Raw genomic sequence first — 25,552 nt, 5'->3', positions numbered from 1 at the left:
GCTTCCCTGGTGGCGCAGTGGTTGAGAATCTGCCTGCCAATGCAGGGGACACAGGTTCAAGCCCTGGTCTGGGAAGATCCCACATGCCGCGGAGCAACTGGGCCCGTGAGCCACAATTACTGAGCCTGCGCGTCTGGAGCCTGTGCTCCGCAACAAGAGAGGCCACGATAGTGAGAAGCCCGCGCACCGCGATGAAGAATGGCCCCCGCTTGCCACAACTAGAAGAAAGTCCTTACACTGAAACGGAGACCCAACACAGCCATAAATAAATAAATAAATAAATTAAAAAAAAAAAAAAAGAATAAACACTTAGAGAATGCTTACTATGCTATGCATTACTCTATTCACTCATTTAATTCTTAAAACCATTCTCTGAAATGTGAGAGCTGAAATCTGAGGCACAGCTAGTAGGTGATATAGTCTGTTTCCAGATTCCAAGTCTATTCTGCTGCCTCTTGGATGGCTCCCCACTGTTTCTCCAGGATATAGCTCTAATTCCTTAGGCCCTTCACAATTCAACTTCAACCTTTCTTTTCTACACCATCTCCTCATCAGTATTCTGTAATATATTAGTTTGCCAGCACTATGAGGGAAGGACTTGTTCTAGGTCCCTCTCCTTGGCTTGAAAAAAAAACCATTTTCATGTTCACAGGGTGTGTTGCTGGTATATGCATGTTTGTGTCCAAATTTCCCCTTTTTTAAAATAAGGACACTAAATTAGGGTCCATTCTAATAACCCCATTTTAACTTGATTATATCAATAAAGACCCTATCTCCAAATAAGGCCACATTGTGAGGAACGAGGGGTTAGGACTTCAACATATGAATTTTGGTGGGGACACAATTCAATCCATAACATCTATATACATGAACCTGGTCTCTATTATGTAAATTCATACATTCATATAACAATTATGTACTGAGTGCCCACTACAGTGTCAGCACTCTGTGAGCCCTGCTATGTACTATGTACCAGACCACATGTCTTTGGTCAGTCTGTTCCTTACTTCCTTTGCCTAGAACGCAACCACCTTTTACCAAACCCCTTGACTACCTGCTTTCTTCCAACTGACAACCTCCTAGTTACCTTCAAAACCCACTTATAAATTCCCTATTTTGTAAAGTTCAAATGGTCTCTTTCTCTGAAATTTTCTCCTTTCCTCTCCCAACATATTTAATTGCTACAAAGAATTCTGTTTATACTTTACTTACAGTATCTATAGCATCGTATTACAATTGTTTGTAAACTTGTATGTTCCCTGGCTTGATGCTAATAAGGTCACGGAGGGTAAATACTATACAGTATTCAGCTTGTATCTCCTGCACTAAGCATAGTGCCTGGAACACCACACAGTAATTGCTTAATAAGAGTTTGTTTAATGAGTGATCAAAGGAGGGTGTTCAATTTAACAAGACCCAATAGGAAAAAATTGAAGGAGGAACATCTAGAGACACAGAGACCCAACAGACAACTATTGCTAAAATCTAAACGTGAAATAGGGCTTCCCTGGTGGTGCAGTGGTTAAGAATCTGCCTGCCAATGCAGGGGACATGGGTTTGAGCCCTGGTCCAGGAAGATCCCACATGCCGCGGAGCAAATAAGCCCGTGCACCACAACTACTGAAGCCTGCGCACCTAGAGCCTGTGCTCCACAACAGGAGAAGCCACTGCAATGAGAAGCCTGCACACTGCAATGAAGAGTAGCCCCAGCTCGCTACAACTAGAGAAAGCCCACGCGCAGCAATGAAGACCCAACGCAGCCAAAAATAAAATAAATAGATAAATAAATACGTTTTTAAAAATAAAATAAATAAATAAACATGAAGTAACAAAGACCTGTAACAGGAGAGTGGAAAGTTAACTGAAAGAAAAAGAGACCTGGAGAAACTTGTGAGTTGGTGGTTTATTAGACACAGAAGATAAAAGAGTGGGAGTAACCAAGGATTACCAAATTCACTGGGATAACTGGGTGACAGAAACAGCAAAATATTAATTAAGGTGTCACTGTTATTAACAGATAAACCCTAAAGTTTAAGTGGTTGAACAAACAGATTTTTCCTCTCACACATCAAGTCAACATGGATATTCCTGATGGACAGGTGGCTCTCCTCCAAGGGGTGCAGGTACCTTTCATCTTGAACTGGTCACTTCCAAAATCACCTGCTTAAGGTATACTGCAAATGTAAGATTTTTATGGTCAGGAAATTGTAAATTTCATTTATGCTTATATTTTATTGGCTAGATCTCATTCATACGGCCCAGCCAACTGCAAAGGAAGGCTGGGAAATGTAGTCTAGCTGAATACTCAGGAAGAAAAGAAAATGTGCTTGGCCAACTTGTTTTAATCGCTTCTAATACAGTTAACAAGAGGTGGTAGGAAATTTCAGGGAATGAAGGTAGAGTGAAAATCTGTGGTCTGTTTATAATTGCTAGTTAGATGAGAAATATTTGAGTCAGGTCTTCCTAAACCAACTGAGAAAATTGAACCATTAGTCACAAAATTCACCTGCATTTCTTTAAATGTAATAATCATGTAACACTAGAGAAGTCTATACTTTGTTATGCTATGTATTATATATTACATTATCTATCTTTTGTACACAAAATATAAACATCTTATCATTAAGAATAAGTTATCGGCTTCCCTGGTGGAGCAGTGGTTGAGAATCTGCCTGCCAATGCAGGGGACATGGGTTCAAACCCTGGTCTGGGAAGATCCACATGCCACGGAGCAACTAGGCCCGTGAGCCACAATTACTGAGCCTGCGCATCTGGAGCCTGTGCTCTGCAACAAGAGAGGCCGCGATAATGAGAGGCCCGCGCACCGCGATGAAGAGTGGCCCCCACTTGCCGCAACTAGAGAAAGCCCTCGCACAGAAACGAAGACCCAACACAGTCATAAATTAAAAAAAAAAAAAAAAAAAGAATAAGTTATAAACATTTTCTCAGTTGTGGCTAGGGATGCTTGTAAATTTAGTAATACATTTTTTTGCCTGATCACCTTTGCAACCAATTTTTAAAGTCAGGGTCGGTGGAATAAACCTAAAGTCCATGGTCTTGCTTGAAAAAGGTTATGGCAGATGTTTACAGTGCATTTTTATAAATGTGACTCACCTGTTTTTCAAAATGTAGTTATTACATTTTAGCCTAAATTCTGCCTCTCTTGGCCATTATGTGATAAGTTCACGAGACACATCCACAAGATATATCCAGCAGTTATATCCTTAGGCCAAACAAAAGAGGTCACCTAGCTCACTTTTGTTCCCTTAGGTAATTTACTCAGGTTTCATTAACTGACATCAAAGTCAAGTTTATGAGAGAAAAACACCAACAATGTAAATCCCAGTAGTTTAGAGGTGAATTTAAAAGCTCCCAAATCAGTACTTCCCTCAAATGTTAAATAATTCACTGTGGCATTATAGATACAAGCCTCCAGCAAAAGTTACACTTGAACAATTAAGCTAGCAGAAGCCAAACAAATGACTTCAGGGATAGAGAAACAAATGAACGGTTTCTCGTAGTAGTATGCCAAATTACATTTTCACATTAACCAGCGTGTAGAACACCCAAGCATCACCAATGACTTACTAGATAAAGTTTGATTACAGAAAAACAGACTGGAACCACAAACCAGGATTATTCCCTAAATGTAACTGTGGATTCTATACACTTGGGTATGAAACCCATTTATGCCATTTGGAAAAATTTTATATTCATAATGTACCACCTACTCTTTTGCAGAGTTCTTTTACAATTGCTCATATTACAATGACCATCTACGAAATGCATTATGTTTCTGTAAAGATCAGAAGGCGATGCAGCTATTTCTTAGAGGCTAAATAAGAAATTGGAAACACGAGGTCACAACATAGTGCACTGTGTACATACAATAAAGATAACAACATCTGCATAGTAGAAAGAAATACACTTTAGATTTAAATTCCAACTCCATCACTTTCTACCTAGAGGATTTTAGACAAGTCTTAATCTCAGCATTAGTTTCTTTTTCTATAAAATGGGGACGATTCATTTATGCAATAAATATTTACTGAACACCTATCATGTGTCAAATACTTCCAAGTGTTATTTTAGGATTAGTGATAGTAAACCATGGCTGGTATTCATTAGAGGCGTGTATGGCTACCCAAATGCAAGAGCAGATGACTGACCATGGACTTCCCTGGTGGTACAGTGGTTAAGAATCCACCTGCCAATGCAGGGAACATGGGTTCGAGCCCTGGTCCGGGAAGATCCCACATGCTGCGGAGCAACTAAGCCCGTGCGCCACAACTACTGAGCCCGCATCCCACAACGACTGAAGCCCGCGCACCTAGAGCCTGTGCTCCCCAACAAAGACAAGCCACCACAATGAGAAGCCCGTGCACCGCAACAAAGAGTAGCCCCCGCTCGCTGCAACTAGAGAAAACCCACGCACAGCAACGAAGACCCAACTCAGCCAAGAATAAATAAATAAATTTTAAAAAAGAGCAGATGACTGACCAATAAAACGGTTAAAGTCGGAGACTGAAAAATCAATGGAGTTCCAAACAGGAAACAGAGATACATGGTTACAAGGTGATGTGAGGTCTAATTCCTTTCCAGGGACTAACAGGTTATTGGTATTCATTGTAGATGTTTATGTATTTTCTCTAATTATTTCAACTGAACTCAGCCAACAGCTTTTCTACAAAATTTATAGGGTAAAATTTTGAGCTCCAATTCAAACAGGTTGGGGAAGGATGTAGATAGATATACTGAAGATTTGCCAAGTTACTGTCCGTTCATAAGTTTTCCTAGACATACTTAAGGGAAGACCTTTTTTGGTATACTAATTTAATGGCTAGTCTAATCTACAAGTGAAATAAATTTTTTGAATCAGACTAGAAAAGCCGAATAAAATTAAGAAGAAAAAAAACCCAGCAAAACATGAGATTTGGAAGAAAGAGAACTATAGTTAGAGCCTGAACTTTTCCTCATTTGCTAGTCATGTCACCTTGAAAAACATCTCAAGGTTTCTGAAACTCAGTTTTCTCAAGAGTAAAATAAGTATAACGACAATTCTTACCTATGGAATTGTTGTAAGGATCAAAAGGGGTAACTGTCATTAAAATGATCAGTAACCTACAAAGCACTAAATAAATATAAATTATCTCAGAGTGAACAGGAACTGAAAATGATCCCAAGATATTTCTTCTAGTGAAGACACTTACGTGGATCAATGGTAAAAGCTCTGCAAAACTACCCTGGCTAGAGGAGAGGCCATTTGTAACCCCAACAGTGATAATTTTTGCTTGCTTGTTAATGAAGAAGGTCACTGGACTTCATAGCAGGCAAGCTAGTCATCTTTAAATATTACAGAAGAAAAAAAACATTTATGGGTAAGATTACCAGGAATTTTTAAAAAATCTAAGATGTGGATTTGTTTTTAAAGTAAATCAATAAAAGATATATTAACCGTAAGCCAAAGTTTCTAGAAATACTTCGTTTTGTGAGGAAAATTTTCCTGTCACCCGTGTTTCCGGGTGGTTTTAATTTCAGGTGCCCAAGTCCACTTGCAGCCTATTACTTCCATACAGGCTTTTAACACAGTGCCAAGTATACTGCTAAGATCTGATATATTATTACTAAAAAACATGCAGTCATTTAAAAAAGCAAAACTGAAAATTTAAAGTTTGTTTTATATGCAGCAAAAATGACTGATACGTACTCATAAATTTATTTTTTAATCTAAATGTGTGAGATGTAAAAGTTTCTTATTCCAGTCACTTTAATAAAAACCTCTTCACCATAAAAATAAGCAAAATAAAATAAATGATATAGCACTGAAGTAGACATCTCCTAAAATGGTAGTTTCATCATTATATATACAACTAAGTTATCATATTGAGTAGGTTTAAAAATCATGAATCCTGGACTAAATGACATAGAGTTCTCTACAGAAGAACAATGATACCATGATGGGGCAGGAGGGTAGTGTTCAATAGGAAAGTTTAAATGCTCAAGGCAGAAATGAAAGTATTAGACACAAAATTTACCAGAGTTACATACAAAGCAGCTAAGCCTATCAGATTTGTTAAGAATAATAAAAATCTATGTTTTAACTTTACAAAATATTTTAATCTATCTTTGAATCAGAGAATGACAAAAAACTAAACAGTGATTTCTACAGATCACTGTAAGAAAACACGCTTTAGAGAGCAATGTCAAAATTTCTTCTTACCATGAATAGATACCACTGACCATGTCATAGCTCTGACATGAAGCATTCACACTGCTGGGTCCAGCTGCCTTAGAAATAAGTAGCACCACCAAGCCCCTCAACTGGAGGTTATTCTGGCTGTCGTGTACAAGGCCCCTGCCAACAAGTAAAGAAAGAAGAGGATTAACACACCCTCACAAAATCAGTCAGATCAAATTAGAGAATTGCTGCAAATACACCCATGCTTCCAAAATCAGACAATGGGACTTGTTGAAAAGAAATAGGATTGGTGGAAGAAAGAGTTAACAGGAGGAAGCAACAAGTTCAGGAAACAACTAGAGAAACCCATGGCTGGTTTTGAAAGTGACAATCTCAAAATTGTGAGGCCTAATGATTTGGCTTCCTCCTCTTTCTGCGTTTTCCCACTGTCTATACCCTACCATGCAATCTTAACCATTTGCTCTGATAATGAGAGGAACCCATAGTTTTAAACTGTTCTGTGGTAGTTGCCAGCAGGTGAAATACAAATTGTATGGCTTGGATGAAGTGGTATTATGTGGCGATGATGCTGGTAAGGGGAAGTGGTAAAAAATGGTTTCTGTCTTCACAAGTAGAAAATTTATTTGAGAAGTAAAATGGAAATGAATGCCATGGGCAAATATCTTGCCATTTCTTATTTTTTATGCAAAGAATAATCATTCTAGACAATGTTAGTCTTTAACATAGAATGTAATTTTTTTTGCTATGAGGATTGAATTTTTATAATTTTTACTACAACTAAGGTCAGGAATACTTTCTAAGATTACATGTTTGTTTAAGTATCGCAAATGGTTGTCATACAAGAACTAAATGGCATCATTAAAAAAAGAAAAAAAGACAGAAAACTATGGGTAACATATTATAATAAATTAATATTTAGAACAATGTTCATGAGCATTAATCAAATAGGTTATACTAAAGTATACATAAATAATAAATAAATATAATTCTTGAATGTGGTGAAAACAGTAAAAATTTTTTTATTAATTTGTATTGGAGTACAGTTGATTTACAATGCTGTGTTAGTTTCTGCTGTACAGCAAAGTGAACCAGTTATATGTATACATATATCCACTGTTTTTTAGGTTCTATTCCCATATAGGTCATTACAGAGTATTGAGTAGACTTCCCTGTGCTATACAGTAGGTTCTTATTAGTTATGTATTTTATATATAGTAGCATGTATATATGTCAACCCCAATCTCCCAATTTATCCCTCCCCCACCTTTCCCCCTTGGTAACCATAAGTTTGCTTTCCAAATCTGTGACTCTGTTTTTAAAAACAGTAAAATTTTGTATTTTAATACTTTACTGAATTATTAAGACTTCCTTGGGTGAATTCTGAACAATGAATTCATTTAAAGTAAGTTAACATAGCCAAAATTAATGAGTCAGTCCATTACTTAAGAAAATTTTCACCCTTCATGCCTCCAAATAAATTTTTAAAAGGGTCCCTTCTTGCTCTTTCAATAGTTTCAAAATAAGACAGATCTTCAGGCACACAGAGAGATCAAGCAACTTGTCCAAGGTACCACAGACAGTAGGCGTTACAGCCTTGATAGAGCCAGGATTTGAACCCAGGACACCTGGCCCTAGAGTCTATATACATGCTTACCCATTATGCTATAGTGATTCTCCATCTGCTTCACCTCATGTACCAACTATTTGCTAAGTCAGTAGAATAGTGACCGCTTTAGAACCAGGTTTGAAAAATCCTTCTGCCGTTTATTAGCTGTATGACTCAGACTATCACCTCTTCTGTAAAATGAGATTAACAACATCTACTTTCCGTAGTCATTGTATGGAACAGACAACATGAGTGAAGCATAAACCACTGTGGAAGCACATGGAAGGTGATAGGGTGATCAGAAAACTACATCTCTCTCCTTATTACTTTTTTAAAATAATTAATTAATTAATTAATTTAGGCTGCATTGGGTCTTTGTTGCTGTGCGCAGGCTTTCTCTCTAGTTGTGGCGAGCAGGGGCTACTCTTTGTTGTGGTGTGCGGGCTTCTCACTGCGGTGGCTTTTCTTGTTGCGGAGCACGAGTTCTAGGCACACGGGCTTCAGTAGTGGTGGCACGCAGGTTCAGTAGTTGTGATGCACAGGCTTAGCTGTTTCACGGCATGTGGGATCTTCCCGGACCAGGGCTCGAACCCGTGTCCCCTGCATTGGCAGGCGGATTCTTAAACACTGTGCCACCAGGGAAGTCCCTCTCCTTATTACTTTTTTGCCATCTATTTTTTCTCAACTCTTATATTTTCTTTTTCTTTTACTGTTTCTCCTTCTAGCTCTCAAAGTCTTACCCACTACCAGCATATATAATTTCCTATAAATACTGTTTCCTTTTCTAACGTTAGAATCTTTTTTTTTAGAAAAGAAATCTAAACTTTTCTAACTTTAGAATCCCTAGGATTCTAAACTTGCAGAGTTAATGTTTCATATAGTCCAGGTCATACTTCACCTGGAACACTATGATTTATTCTGAGTGCCTCTCTTAAGAAGAAATACTGACAAGCTGGAGCATATCCAGAAGATGGTGAAATCATATACTGCCACATGCTTGGCTGACCAAAAAAAAAAAAAAAAAAAATGAATGCTAGCTTGGAGAACAGTAAAGTTGGTGTTCTCAAATTTATGCAGTCAAAAATGTAGTAAATGCTTACTACATGTCAGGTACAGTGCTAAACAGAGAGTGGAGGACATGATGGTGAGCAATGGTGAGCTGTGGTCTCCCTTCTTGTGGATAATACAGTCTGGATTTAAAATAATAATAAAATGTGGCATGAGCTACTTTAGGAGATGAACAAGGGCAACTAACATCGGCACAGAGAAAGGGCAACTAACCTAAGCAGGGGTGAAGGAGTGGTGAAAGGGACCTCCCTGAGACCTAAAGGATGAGACGAAGTAGTCAGGGGAGCTGAAGCAAGGAGGGGAAGTGAAAAAAGAGTGTTCTAGAGAGGAAACAATATGTGTGAAAGTTTGGAGGAGAAAGAGGACACAGCTGTCTCCAGAATCAATAGGGCAGGAACACAGTGTGTGAAGGGCAGGGTTGGGAGAATTAAAGCTAGAGGAGTACATGATGACTGTCTGCTCATCTGAAAGGGTACCATAAGGATAGGCGATAGACCTGGTAAGTATTACTTTAGTAGAGACTGACACTAATAGACAGAAAATATAGCTGGTGAATTTTGGCTCGACATGAAGAAATTAAAAAACAGAGGAGTCTCTGTTGATGCTGAGTCCCTTGAGAAGAAAGATGTTTAAGAAGCTGCACAGCCTCTGATACAATACATTAGAGGGAAGCCTGGACTATTCAACATCTGGGTTTTTCTCTTACTCTGTGATTCTTTACTATCTCACTTTACTACATTTAATTATCTAGGGCTTCCCTGGTGGCGCAGTGGTTGAGAATCTGCCTGCCAATGCAGGGGACACGGGTTCGAGCCCTGGTCTGGGAAGATCCCACATGCCATGGAGCAACTGGGCCTGTGAGCCACAATTACTGAGCCTGCGCGTCTGGAGCCTGTGCTCCGCAACAAGAGAGGCTGCGATAGTGAGAGGCCCGCGCACCGCGATGAAGAGCGGCCCCTGCTTTCTGCAACTAGAGAAAGTCCTCGCACAAAAAACGAAGACCCAACACAGCCATAAATAAATAAATAAATAAATAAATAAATAAATAAACAAACAAACCCAAAGTTAAAAAAAAAATTGCTTTAAAAAAATTATCTAATACTCTACAATATGTATAATAAGTATAAAAATTGGGAGAATTCGTTAACATCATCAAAGTGTCATAAACGAAAGCAATATTTAGTATCTTGTAATCTTTATCACTAAAATTCTACAGAATTGTTTTCCTTTCACTAATATATATTTAAAAAAAACCCCAAAAAACCTTTATCATTCATTCAACTAATGCAGACCGAAAACCTTCCATACACCAGGCACTGTGCTTGGCATAGATGTCATGGTGAGCAAGACCAGGCACAGAGCTTGTGAAACTTACAACCTAGTGGAAGAGACTGGTAACAATGAAAGAATGACAGATAAATGTAAAATTACAATAGTAATAAATACCACAAAGGAAAAAGAGAGATGATGCTATGAGAGCTTTACAACTGGGAACTAGCCTAGCAGGGAAAGTCAGAGGCTTCCTTAGGAAATGATGACCGAGTTGACACCCAAAGGAAGATGTAAAAGAGGGGTGTGGGAAGAGGATAGGTAAGGGGAGTGTCTCCACAGCACAAGAATGAGCACATGCAAGGCTGAGTACACTGTACAAAATGAGGCTAGAGGCAGACAGAGACCAGACCACACAGGTCAAACAGGCCATGACTGGATGTTAGCTCTTTATCCAAAGAGCAATGTGAAGCCACCACAGTAACTTAAGCATCTGGTCATGTAATCAGATATTTTTTAAAAAAATACAAAAAAAGAAAGAAAAAAGAAAAACTTCTATCATCAGTGTGGAAAAATGACTTAGGTGTGTGTTTGTGGGGGGGGGGGGGGCGGGGGACAAAGTGGATATGAGGAGACCGGTTAGAAAGCTTTTGTGGCAGTCAGTGAGAAATATGGGGGTAGCTTGGTGGACAAACAAGAGGTGTAGCAAATCTAAAGTAATATTTCAACTCAATTTAAATATATGTCAGATACTATGTAGTCCTGGGAAATCAGCTAATATAGATAGATCACTAATTTAAAATAATATTCTGAAAAGTCTGTAAGTTGAATTTTGGGGGGGACAAACTTGGCCTTCAAAATTCTGCTCCAGAGCTACAATAGATCAACAGTAAACACGAATATTCTAATAGCTTTACAATTTCATGGAAATAAGGATTGAACAGGTGAACTCTGTGCAACCCAGCTCTATAGCCTTCTCACATTATGGCTTCTATGGCTAACTGCAGTTCCTACTGCATCATCCTATCTTTCCACAACTATTACCTAGTTTTTCTTCCTTAACCCTATCCTATAAGTATTTCAAATCCTCAAATGACAGTTATGGCATCTTTCCATATTCTCTCAAATTCTATTTCTTCAACACTTATATACTAAGAGGTATACAAAGAAATAAGAGGTCTAATAAAAGAGCTATAATAATGTGTTCCCAAAATGGTTAAACTGTATAATATTAAGGAACAGATAACAAAGATAGTAGAGTAACAAAAAGCTACTCTTTTTATTACAAAAAGTAACAAAGGAAGAAAGAAAACCACTTCTTGCTAGAGGTGTGCCTCACAGTAGAGACAGAATTCAGACTGCGCCTTAAAGATGGTCAAATTTCCCTGAGCAGAGAATGGAGGAAGAAGTGGGATGGAGTTATTGGAATGGAAAGAATGGTACTTTAGGAGAAAGGAACAGGTTAGAGTAATAAGCAGGTAAAAGTATGGCGAGCAGGCTCAGGAGCTGTGGGGCTGCCCATTTGGGCAATGTGTGAAGGTGAACAAGCCCAGAAGACAGCCTGAAGAGTGAAGGGCCTTGAAAGGTTTAGAGTCAGGGCTTCATTCTGCAGGCAATCTGAAGGCATGGATGATTTGTCAGCAAGGGAGCAATGTGATTAAAGCTAAAGACTAAAAGTGTTACTCTGGGCCTAATATTGTTACTCTGGCAATAGTGTGCTGGGTGCAGGGGAAAGGAGAGGGAAGATTAGTTAGGAGTAGTTTCTTCCAATATTCCAGGTGAGAGATAACGAGGGCCTAAATTAGGGTAGTGGCAGCAGGGATGGGAAAGAAAAGCTGAATGATGGCAGCAGCATGGAGGTGGATCAGGCTAGTCTGGCCAACTGACTGCACGAGGGAGGCATCAGGAAGGGATCAGGAAGGGATCAGGAAGCAAAGGAAAGATAAGGGCTGAATTTAAGATTCAAACCTGTTTGCCGGAGGTGATGATGCTAGCATTAGCAAGGACTGGAAAGAAAATGAGTGTTAATGGTAAATTAATGAGTTCAGTTTTGGACATGTTAACTTTGAATGCAAGAAGGACTTCCAGATGGAGATGCCCAGCAGGCACCTGGAAATGCTGCAGGTATAGATTTGGGAAGCATCTTCGTAGAGGATGATGGCTGAAGCAGTAGGAATTGATGGATGAGATTTTGGGGGGAGAAAAAGGAGAAAAGAAGGGGAAGGGAAGAGGGAAAAGGAAGGTACGGGAAGAGAAAGGGAATCTTAGACAACTCCTATATGTAGGGAACTGAGGAAGGATGAGTGACCCATGTGAAAGAACACAGTATGTCCACAAACAAATAAAAGGGGTCGCCACAGACACCCAGAAAGAAGAGTGAACATATACGCACAACAGAGGCAGAGAACTGTGTGCGGGGTACAGGAACTGGGGCCAGGTATTTGCCTCTTCCATGGGCTTTTAGAGTATTTATTATAAAGTTCTAGTTTGGCACTTAATACACTTGATAATAAAAATGACAAGAATGACACAGACAACAGTGCTTACAGCATACTATAACGGCAGGCATGTGCTGTTTTACATGCTCACACTCTTATTCTCACAAAAACCACGTGAAGGAACTGGCAATATCTCTTTACAGATGAGGAGAATTAGCAAGCAGGCTTAGAGAACTTAAATAATTACTAGTTACACTAGTCAACTAGTAATATAAGTGCCAAGATTTAGACATAATTTGGACTCCAAAGTCCAGGAGCCTTTGCAGCCTTGCTATTTAATTATTTGTTCTCAGGTACTCCTCACGAAACTATGAGAACCTTGAGGGCTCTCAGGCTTAGTTATCTTTGGATGCCCTGCACCAAGCAGAGTAACTGACACAGAATAGGTCTCAAAAAATGCAAGATGAGAGAATAAATAACTTCCAAGAAGTAGAGAAGCAGGCACTATCGTAAACATCTTTCCCAAATAGACCTATTGCTATTCCAAACTTTCCTCATCTCTCCTATCATCCATTTGCTACATTCAACCATCCAGCTCTGAAGTCTTGAGTCCCTCCTTCCTAAATCATAGTGGATTCTTTAAAAGTGACAGCCACACAGGAGAAAAGCCCCAATACATTCCAAGAAAACATGCTGAGATTTATTTTAATGCAATGTCGAAAAGTTACTGTATATAAGAATCATGTCATATCAAAGGACCTATCTTAAGTTTTAAATAGAGAGAACTCAATATACTGGAGTGTTTATGTGTTTTGTTTCTTCATTTAGGAGAATTGACTGAATTCACTACTGCATCAGTACCTGTGAGAGGAGGCTACCCTCACTTTAACAGAAGGTAGGGGTAGTTCCAGATGGAGAGCTGAGGTAGGATGGCAGAATTGGAGCATGAGAGAAAACTTTTGAGATTTATGCTCAAGAGTTCAGAATTCTTCATCAGTAGAGAATTGTTTAAATAAACTGTGGTACATCCCCACAATGGACTATCAAAAAAAAAAAAAAGAGTTCAGAATTCTAATGTATGACAGTGATTCAAATCACAATCTTTTGGTAAATTGATAATCAAATATTAAGGAAACAATTTATAACCTACAAGGGATCATCACCCTCGAGTTAGCTCAAAGCTCCCCAGACTAAAACTGAATGGGAAAAATCAGCACTTCCCAGACCCCCACAAGGAGAACTCCCTCCAGTGCTAAAATCTAGAGGTATAGAGTTTGTTTCACAATTTGATTACCCCACTTTAATATATCTAGTTCTAATAAATCAATCCAGAAAATGTAAGCATAAAAGATGCATGTCAAATCTAACATACATGAGGTGGGTTGGTTGATAAGACTCCTAATAATGCTTGTGACTGTGACCCCTAGTCAAAAAAATCTTTTAAACTTACATACAGATAACTGAAACAAAAGAACTGACTAGAAGATGCACAATTTTTGCCAAAGAATCACAGGAATACCCTGATCTTCTCTATTCTTTTTTTTTAATGTTGACTGTAACCGGCTAAATTGATCTTGTGACCCACTAATGAGTTGCAACCTGCAGTTTTTTGAAAAACAGTGTTTTAAGTCAGTCTAGTATGTGATATATTAAAAGAACTAGAAGTAAATGTAAAATTAATTAAATAGGAATAGAATTATCACTATTTAAAAACAGAAAATCTGTGCATACACTAGAACAAATTTAGTGTTGCAACAAAGCATTAAACAAATTTTAATGATATGGGAAAATACTTAAAATGTTAAAGACAGAATTATAAAACTATGTGTATATAACATGATCCCAATTATGTTTCAATATATGCACACATATATACATATGAACAAGGCCAAGAAAAAACTAGGAATAAATATGACAAAACATTAACATTTTATTTTTTTTGAGTGAAGTATAGTTGATTTACAATGTTGTGTTAGTTTCTGGTATCTGTTATCTATTCTATATATAGTAGTTTGTATCTGCTAATCCCAAACTCCTAATTTGTCCTTTCCCCCAACCCCTTTCCCATCTGGTAAACATAAGTTTGTTTTCTAAAACAGTAACATTTTAAATCTGAGTGTCATTATATAGGAGTCAATACACAAAGTGTCCACGTATTTTTTGTGTGTGTTTAAAATATTTTGTTTAAAAAGTGAAAAGAAACAGATAGGAAGAAAATGCCCCTAAATTGTAACAAGTGTTAATCAATGGATTTTTAGATTAAGGGTGATTTACTTTCCGAATTGCATAAGAGCACAGATCTCTTTGTAAGTCTGGAGAAAAAAATAACTGTATTTTTAAAATAACAGAATTTTAAGAAGGCATATGGCATACTGCATTATAGCTGTATTTCTCATTTGAAGAAAAAATTTAACTCACCTTTAATGAACCCCAAAGTCCTATGCTGGGTGCCTTTTGGGTTCTCATATTTCACCTTTAATTTCTCTAAGGTTTAGATATAAGGCCAAAGTTTAAATGGTATCAAAGAAGTGATGCTAAAAATATGTATATGATTAGGAATTCTGTGACAGTAATATTACTCAGTTGTAAAAGAAAAACATTAACACTCATGAAAATTGTCTTAAAGCACTATAATTTGAGGGAGACTAAAAACAGTCTGCATGTCACAGATTTTTACATAAAATTAGCAGAAGAGCTGGAGGTTAATTTCCATTGACAAAATGACCCAGATTGTATTATTCCTGCCATATCTATCCTGAGACTAAAATGCCCTAGACTTGAAACAACTTTAGGGCCTGAGGTGACCAGCCTTTAGAATCTGGGAGCTGTAGCAGCCACTGACATGGCTCGAGGGCCACCTGCACATTCCACCCGCATTAAATCCCTAAGGGACAGTAGGGCCAAGGAACTGCCTCACCAAAGCTCTCCCAAAGATGCAATTAGGTTTGATGGGCATGTGGCAGAAAACAGGCACTGGAAAGAAAGGAAGAGAGAAGAGAAAGTAGAACAGGTGTAGGGCACAGGGGTTGTTGAACAGAGGGGAAATCAAGCCAGGAGCTTTTTAGAAATAGTTAATGAATGAACATCAGTAGTTTAATGAAATATGACTGAAATAAAAAACAAGTATAAAATGATGTTATCATCAATCAAGTTTGCAGCAAGATGTAAGCTGGCCACTTTAGAATTAAACTATCACCAGGGGAAAGAAAAACCAACAAAGATTTCCCCACTCAAATGATAATTGAAGATTTATTTTAAAATACTAATGTAGTAAAACAGGCCATTAAAAAATATTCTGGTCACACTGAAAACTCTGTTAAAACGATCCCTTACAATAAGTTCTACATATAGACCCCTTTGTACACATTAGAAAAAGATCAATTTAGTTTCGAAGCAAAGGGGTAGAAAAACCGAGTGCTGGAATACAGGCATCATTACACTATACAGACACACGAGACTCATACCACCACTCAAGCAGTGACACTGGCTAAGAGCTGACGTGCGGTGAGTCACACCTCCCACTACCACAGTCCATCTGTGTAGGGAATAAATCAACCAAATGTGAATGAGTGTTCCCTTAGTGCTCAGTGCTTTTCTCAACTTGCAGTCCTGATTTCAAAAGACTCTGCCATTCAAATGCAAGAGAACTGCTCTCAGATTAATCTTCTATTATTATTATTATTATTATTATTATTTGGTTTTACTCGGGCATAAGCACATTTTTATCAAAAGAATATCTCAATGTAAGTAATAAATATTTATTTAGTACTTGATGGGTCAGTCCTACTAGCTAATGAAGACGGTTCAATTGTGCAAAATTTAGAATATTTGCATTAGGACAAGTTGGAAAAGACAAAAAGATAGAAGGTCATTCAATTGGCTTTACACAAGATATTATTAAGAGGCTAAAGCCAAATGTAGAAGATACAACAGGAGATGGGAGAAGCCAGTAAAAATAAGCAAGTTAGAAAAAAAATTATAAAACACTTTATAGAGAAACAGGTAATACCCCAAAGGCAAATGGAGCTGGGAGTGGGGGGAATAGCAACACATCATGGGTTTTAGTTGGAGAAATGAGTTTTTTTTAAATGAATGGAAAAAAAAATCAAAACCTAAAAATATTATTGCAACATGATGGTTCAGAAATCAAGTGCAAAATTTTTAGGAAAATCTCATTTATTTTTCCAAAATCAACACTGAAATCAAGGTACAGGAGACCAAAACATGGGAGAATTAGAAGTGATGGGTGCAGGACATAGACTGCTTGCTTTCATCTTCCACAGAAATAACGTCCACCACAGAAAAGATCCCATGTTTGGCTGCCTAAGTTAAAATCTATTAGCTCTCAAAATCACAAAAATTGCCACCCAAATAACAATAAGACCTTATAGATATTTAACATAGCTACCAACAGAGGTAAAGGAAAATGATTACCATGATAGTGGCATGTCTCAAATTATGTGTGTCAACAGGAAAACATGATTTGATTTTTAAAAGTTTCATTTACATGGTATTAATTAATAGATGGCACCTACTGAATGAAGAGAGAGACACTTGGAATAAATTACATATATGTTACTCTAGCCAATTTAATCCTCAGAGAACATAACACTTGCTCTACTCTAGCAGGTCAAAAGGGTCTGGGAAGAAATCCCTTATTCACCAGACAGCCAGCAAGCTACCTAGAGGCAGACTGTCTCATCCACCCTGGTATATCCTCAAGCCTTTACGGTGCCAGCTCATCTAACCTGACAACTATCCTGGGAGGTGGTAGTTTTCCTCATTTTATTGATGAAGATACTGAGGCTCACGGGGCAAATTTATCTTCTCCACATCAACGATTAACACTGATAAACTACATATTTGTCTTCATTTATTTTGGTGATTACTTGTCTTCCTGGACTAGAACATAAGCATGTTACAGCACATTTACTTGTCCACAGTTGTATCTCCAGTGCATATAGAACAGTACCTGGCACACACAGACATTCAATAAATACTTGTTGAATGAATTAATAAGGTAACCTGCCCAAAACTATATAGCCAATAAGTGAGAGACGTGGGGCTCGATTCAGAAGTCTGCCTCCAAAGCCAACCTAGAGAAATAATGATCGCAGCAATAACATACAAAGAGTAAAAAGGAGCTTAGAATTAGAGCTCAGAAAGTACTTTACAGGGAAAGGGAGTGAAAAAATTTTTTTAATTCATTTCTCCTCCTTTCAAGCACCTCCTTGAAACTTTTCTTGATTACTTGCCTGGTGTACTGACAGCTGGACAAGAAGCTGGGTGCTGCCCTCTCCTTATAGGCAAGTTCAACAAGACTCCCAAGTAGAACAGAGCCAGAGGATTTGTGGTCCATTAAACACAGAGCCATGGGAAGACTTCAAAAGCCCCCATTCACGCAGAGGCTGAGAAAAGTTGGCACTGCAGTGAAAGTGCAGTCCAGATTAAAAACTACAACTAAAAAACAACAAAAACCCGCACAGACTGCAGGAGTAACCAGGGTCTACACCACAGCCAAGGAGTCTTACGCTGATCTGCATAGGCCCAGCTTGTGGCATATGGCTCTGTGCCCTTCTGGTGGCCTGTGACAGTCGATCCTCTAAAATACTCCACAAAATTATAACTTTTAGGGAAGGAGGAGATCACATTTTTCATCATTCTTTACTGAATACCTCAGATCCTTTCCTTGAAATTGGGCAGAATGTACATTTCTCTATGGAAATAGTTGACTGAAGGACTACTACTCCAAAAGTAGCCAGATAAATACTAAATTTAGAGATCAGGTGAAGACTGTGGCCAATATATTTCAGGACTATTTATTTTGTTCATGCACAGGTAAAATCTAGAAACTTATCAATAGGTTATTTAGGCCTATCAAAATGTTTGACTGTTTGGATGTGTTCCTCACCTTCAAATATTGTGTATTTAAATCAATGCCTGGTGAATGGTTCTAACTGCTGCATATTATTCAAGAGCTGAAAAGTATTTCACAATATATAAGCACTAACAATCATCACTGTATACCTGGTCCCCATTCAGTCTGGTCTCAAAATGTGATATAAATGCTGTGCAAGCTTTTGCCTAGATAAAAAACAATAGTTAAAATTCACAATTATGTAAGTGTATCTAAAGGGTCTAATATTCTTATTCTTTCCAAAAAAGCTATTATTCTCTATGTCTGCATTCTTCCAAAATGTTCTTTAGTTAACTATAGTGAGATGCAGTAATTTCTTACCAAATTGCAGTAGAGCCATTTATTAATGTACATTTCTGAAATAATCTTTCAGATGATAGAAAAATGTTTTCATATTTTTAGATTTTAGGGGAATGGGTTAATAAGCTAAGACTGGGGGGGCAGAGTCAAGATGGCAGTGTGGGAAGACGCCAAGTTAGCATCTCCCCACAACTAGGGCACCTGCCAGCTGCTGGTGGGGGACCCTGATGCCCAAAGAGATGGGAGGAACCAACCCCCAAGTGAACCAGTAGGACGTGGGGGGACTGAGAGAGGAGGAGAAGTGGAGGCCAGACAGGATCGGTGCCCGAGGCTGGGGCGATCAGGAAAGGCAAGAGGGAGGGACCCTCGGGAACAGTGGAAGAGAAGTGGCGGGTGATCTCCTGGCCCACTCAGGCCAGGGAGCCTGCTGAGCTCCCAGGCTGGTAACCCTCCTCCAAAGCCCCCTCCAGGATGTGTGGGTCCTGGGGGCATAAGAGGGAGGCCGGGAGATCAGGAGAGGCAGGAGGGAGGGGCCCTCTGGGAGGAGCAGGAGAGGAGAGGAAGGCGTTTGCCCTGCCCACTCAAGCCCAGGAAGCCTGCTGGGCTCCCAGGTGAGGTCCTCCGCCCTCTGAGACTAGGGGTGTGGGGCATGCCTGGGCCCATTCTGCTCCTTGAGCCTAAGCTCCACCCCCTACAGCCCTCAGGGCCTTTTGCAGCCCTGTGGGTCTTAAGCATAGGCCCCGCCCACAACCCAAACCTCGCCCTTGCTTAGGCCCCGCCCTCCACAGCCAAGGCCTTTTTTTTCCTCCTCCTCTTTTTTACTATTGTGAGTGAGGTACCTTCCGGTTGTTGATTCATCTATATTTTTATTTTTGTATTTTTTCTAACATATCTATTAGTTTCCTAGTTTAATTTTATTTTTTACTTTGTTATTGTTCTTTTTTTTTTTTTTGGCCAACTCACACAGCTTGTGGGATCTTGGCTCACGAGCCGGGGGTCGGGCCGAAGCTCCTGTGGTGGGAGCTCGGAGTCTGAACCACTGGACTAACAGAGAACTTCAGACCCCAGAGAATATTCATTGGAGTGAGGTCTCACGGAGGTCCTCATCTCAGCACCAAAACCCAGCTTTACCCAACAGCCTACAAACTCCAGTGTTGGAAGCCTCAGGCCAAACAACCAGTAACACAGGAACACAATCCCACTCGTTAAAAAAAAAAAAAAAAAAAAAAGAGACAGCAAAAAAATATGTCACAGATGAAGGAGCAAGGTAAAAGCCTACAAGACCAAAGAAATGAACAGGAAATAGGCAATCTACCTGAAAAAGAATTCAGAGTAATGATAGTAAAGATGATCCAGAATCTCGGAAATAGAATGGAGGCACCGATTGAGAAAATACAAGAAATGTTTAACAAAGATCTAGAAGAACTAAAGAACAAACGAACAGAGATGAACAACACAATAACTGAAATGAAAAATACACTAGAAGGAATCAATAACAGAATAACTGAGGCAGAAGAATGAATAAGTGAGCTGGAAGACAAAATGGTGGAAATAACTGCTGAGGAGCAGAATAAAGAAAAAAGAATGGAAAGAATTGAAGACAATCTCAGAGACCTCTGGGACAACACAAAACGTACCAACATTTGAATTACAGGGGTCCCAGAAGAACAAGAGAAAAAGAAAGGGTCTGAGAAAATATTTGAAGAGATTATAGTCAAAAACTTCCCTACCATGGGAAAGGAAATAGTCACCCAAGGCCAGGAAGGAGAGAAAGTCCCATACAGGAAAAACCCTAGAAAAAACACACCAAGACACATATTAATCAAACTAACAAAAATTAAATTCAAAGAAAAAATATTAAAAGCAGCAAAGGAAAAACAAAAAATAACATACAAAGGAATCCCCATAAGATTATCAGCTGATTTTTCAGAGGAAACTCTGCAGGCCAGTAGGGAGTGGCAGGATATACTTAAAGTGATGAAAGAGAAAAACCTACAACCAAGATTACTCTACCCAGCAAGGATCTCATTCAGATTCGATGGAGAAATCAAAAGTTTTTCAGACAAGCAAAAGCTAAGAGAATTCAGCACCACTAAACCAACTTTACAACAAATGCTAAAGAAACTTATCTAGGCAGGAAACACAAGAGAAAAAAAAAGACTCACAAAAACAAACTCAAAACAATTAACAAAATGGTAATAGGAACATACACACTGATAATAACCTTGAATGTAAATGGATTAAATGCCCCAACCAAAAGACACAGACTGGCTGAATGGATACAAAAACAAGACCCATATATATGCTGTCTATAAGAAACCCACTTCTGACCTAGGGACACATACAGACTGAAAGTGAAGGGATGGAAAAAGATATTCCATGCAAATGGAAATCAAAAGAAAGCTGAAGTAGCAATACTCATATCAGATAAAATAGATTTTAAAATAAAGACTGTTACAAGAGATAAGGAGGGACACTACATAAGGATCAAAGGATCAAGCCAAGAAGAAGATATAACAATTATAAATGTTTATGCACCCAACATAGGAGCACCTTAATACATAAGGCAAATGCTAACAACCATGAAAGGAGAAATCGACAGTAACAAAATAATAGTAGGAGACTTTAACACCCCACTTACACCAATGGACAGATCATCCAAATGGAAAATAAATAAGGAAACACAAGCTTTAAATGACACAACAGACCAGACAGATTTAATTGATATTTATAGAACATTCCACCCAAAAGTGGCAGAATACACTTTCTTCTCAAGTGCACACAGAACATTGTCCAGGAAGGATCACATATTGGGTCACAGATCAAGCCTCGGAAAATTTAAGAACATTGAAATTGTACCAAGCATCTTTTCTGACCTCAACGCTATGAGACTGGAAATCAATTACAGGAAAAAAAACTGTAAAAAACACAAATACATGGAGGCTAAACAGTGCACTACTAAATAACCAAGAGATCACTGAAGAAATCAAAGAAGAAATTAAAAAAATACATAGGAACAAATGACAATGAAAACACGACAACCCAAAACCTATGGGACACAGCAAAAGCAGTTCTAAGAGGGAAGTTTATAGCAATTCAATCTCATCTCAAGAAAGAAGAAAAATCACAAATAAACAATCTAAACCTACACTTAAAACAACTAGAGAAAGAAGAACAAAGAAAGCCCAAAGACAGTAGAAGGAAAGAAATCATAAGGATCAGAACATAAGTAGACGAAAAACAAAGAAAACAATAGCAAAGATCAATAAAACTAATAGCTGGGGGCTTCCCTGGTGGCGCAATGGTTAAGAATCAGCCTGCCAATGCAGGGGACACGGGTTCGAGCCCTGGTCCGGGAAGATCCCACATGCCGCGGAGCAACTAAGCCCGTGCGCCACAACTACTGAGCCTGGGCTCTAGAGCCCTCGAGCCACAACTACTGAGCCTGTGTGGCACAACTACTGAAGCCCACACACCTAGAGCCCGTGCTCCACAACAAGAGAAGCCACTTTAATGAGAGGCCTGCGCACCGCAATGCAGAGTAGCCCCCACTCGTCACAAATAAAATGAAAGCCCACACGCAGCAATGAAGACCCAGCGCAGCCATAAATAAATAAATAAATAAACTTAATAGCTGGTTCTTTGAGAAGATAAACAAAATTGATAAACCCTTAGCCAGACTCATCAAGAAAAAAAGGGAGAGGACGTAAATCAATAAAATTAGAAATGAAAAAGTTGAAATCACAACTGACACCACAGAAGCACAAAGAATTATAAGAGACTACTACAAACAACTACATGCCAATAAAATGGACAACCACAAAGAAATGGACAAATTCTTGGAAAGTTACAATATTCCAAGACTGAACCAGGAAGAATTAGAAAATATAAACAGACCTATCACAAGTAATGAAATTGAAACCATAATTAAAAATCTTCTAACAAACAAAAGTCCAGGACCAGATGGCTTCACAGGCGAATTCTATCAAACATTTAGAGGAGAGCTAACACCTATCCTTCTCAAACTCTTCCAAAAATTGCAGAGGGAGAAACACTCCCAAATTCATTCTACAAAGCCACCATCACCCTGATACCAAAACCAGAAAAAGATATCACAAAAAAAGAACATTACAGACCAACATCACTGATGAACATTGATGCAAAAATCCTGAACAAAATACTAGCAAACAGAATCCAACAATACATTAAAAGGATCATACACCATGATCAAGTGGGATTTATCCCAGGGATGAAAGGATTCTTCAATATACACAAATCAATCAATGTGATACACCACATTAACAAACTAAGGAATAATAACCATATGATCATCTCAATAGATGTGGAAAAGCTTTTGATAAAATTCAACACCCATTTATGATAAAAACTCTCCAGAAAGTGGGCATAGAGGGAACCTACCTCAACATAATAAAGGCCATATATGACAAACCCACAGCAAGCATCATTCTCAATGGTGAGAAATTGAAAGCATTTCCATTAAGATCAGGAACAAGACAAGGATGTCCACTCTCACCACTCTTATTCAACATAGTTTTGGAAGTCCTAGCCACGGCAATCACAGAAGAAAAAGAAATAAAAGGAATACAAATTGGAAAGGAAGAAGTAAAACTGTCACTGTTTGCAGATGACATGATACTATACATAGAAAATCCTAAAGATACCACCAGAAATTACTAGAACTAATCAATGATTTTGGTAAGGTTGCAGGATACAAAATTAATGCACAGAAATCTCTGGCATTCGTATACGCCAACAATGAAAAATCGGAAAGAGAAATTAAGGAAACACTCCCATTTACCATTGCAACAAAAAAAGTAAAATATCTAGGAATAAACCTGCCCAAGGCGGTGAAAGACTTGTACTCAGAAAACTATAAAACACTGATGAAAGAAATCAAAGATGACATAAACTGATGGAGAAATACACCATGTTCTTGGATTGGAAGAATCCATATTGTGAAAATGACTATACTACCCAAAGCAATCTACAGATTCAATGCAATCCCTATCCAACTATCAATGGCATTCTTCACAGAATTAGAACAAAAACTTTACAAATTCGTATGGAAACACAAAAGACCCCAAATAGCCAAAGCAATCTTGAGAAAGAAAAATGGAGTTGGAGGAATCAGGCTCCCTGACTTCAAACTATACCACAAAGCTACAGTAATCAAGAGAGTATGCTACTGGCACAAAAACAGAAATATAGATCAATGGTACAGGATAGAATGCCCAGAGATAAGCCTACGCACATATGAGCACCTAGTTTATGAGAAAAGAGACAAGAACATACAAGGGAGAAAAGACAGCCTCTTCAATAAGCTGAGCTGGGAAAACTGGACAGTTACATGTAAAAGAATGAAATTAGAACACTACCTAACACCATACACAAAAATAAACTCCAAATGGATTAAAGACTTAAATGTAAGACCAGACACTATAAAACTCTTAGAGGAAAACATAGGAAAAACACTCTTTGACATAAACCACAGCAAGATCTTTTTTGACCCACCTCCAAGAGTAACAGAAATAAAAACAAAAATAAACAAATGGGACTTAATTAAACTTAAAAGCTTTTGCACAGCAAAGGAAACCATAAACAAGACAAAAAGACAACCCTCAGAATGGAAGAAAATATTTACAAATGAAACAACAGACAAAGGATTAATCTCCAAAATATATGAACAGCTCATGGAGCTCAGCATCAAAAAAACAAACAATCCAGTTAAAAAATGGGTGGAACACCTAAATAGACATCCCACCAAGGAAGACATAAAGATGGCCAAGAGGCACATGAAAAGATGTTCAACATCACTAATTACTAGAGAAATGCAAATCAAAAGTACAATGAGGTATCACCTCACACAGGTCAGAATGGCCATTATCAAAAAATGCTGGAAAGGGTGTGGTGAAAAGGGAACCCTCCTGCACTGTCGGTGGGAATGTAAATTGATACAACCACTATGGAAAACAGTATGGAGTTTCCTTAAAAAAGTAAAAATAGAACTACCATATGACCCAGCAATCCCACTACTGGGCATACACCCTGAGAAAACCATAATTCAAAAAGAGACATGTACCATAATGTTCATTGCAGCGCTATTTACAATAGCCAGGACATGGAAGCAACCTAAGTGTCCATCAACAGATGAATGGATAAAGAAGATGTGGCACATATATAAAATGGAATATTACTCAGCCATAAAAAGAAATGAAATTGAGTTATTTATAGTGAGGTGGATGGACCTAGAGTTTGTCATACAGTGTAGTAAGTCAGAAAGAGAAAAACAAATACCGTACACTAAAACATATATATATGGAATCTAAAAAAAAAAAAAAAAAAAATGGTACTGATGAACCTAGCTGCAAGGCAGGAATAAAGATGTAGACATAGAGAATGGACTTGAGGACACGGGGTGGGAAGGGTAAGCTGGGATGAAGTGAGAGTAGCAGTGACGTATATACACTACCGAATGTAAAATAGTTAGCTAGTGGGAAGTAGCAGCATTGCACAGGGAGATCAGCTCGGTGCTTTGCGATGACCTAGATGGGTGCGATAGGGAGGATGGGAGGGAGGCTCGAGAGGGTGAGGATATGGGGACATATGTATGCATATGGCTGATTCACTTTGTTGTACAACAGAAACTAACACAGTATTGTGAAGCAATTATACTCCAGTAAACATCTATTAAAAAAGAAAAACAGTGATAAGGCTAACAGAACTGTATATACTTA

At 38.4% G+C, this 25,552-nt stretch overlaps 1 protein-coding gene across 3 annotated transcripts in view; it reads right to left on the bottom strand.

The window, feature by feature from the left end:
• The window catches only part of PDSS2 (decaprenyl diphosphate synthase subunit 2), a 263,549-nt gene that overhangs the window by 155,236 nt on the left and 82,761 nt on the right, over nucleotides 1-25,552 (bottom strand). For 2 of the 3 annotated variants that reach the window (XM_059941480.1, XM_059941479.1), the window contains exon 2: nucleotides 6,221-6,355. The exons of the other annotated variant lie outside the window; for it this stretch is intronic. In XM_059941480.1, coding sequence (XP_059797463.1) covers nucleotides 6,221-6,355 — 135 coding nt within the window. The remainder of the gene's footprint in view (nucleotides 1-6,220; nucleotides 6,356-25,552) is intronic. 3 annotated transcript variants of the gene reach the window in all.

The sequence above is a fragment of the Balaenoptera ricei genome, chromosome 12 (assembly GCF_028023285.1).
Source record: "Balaenoptera ricei isolate mBalRic1 chromosome 12, mBalRic1.hap2, whole genome shotgun sequence".
NCBI lineage: Eukaryota > Metazoa > Chordata > Mammalia > Artiodactyla > Balaenopteridae > Balaenoptera > Balaenoptera ricei.
Note: the sequence above shows the minus strand (reverse complement) of the source record. Positions and strands in the feature narration are given on the sequence as shown.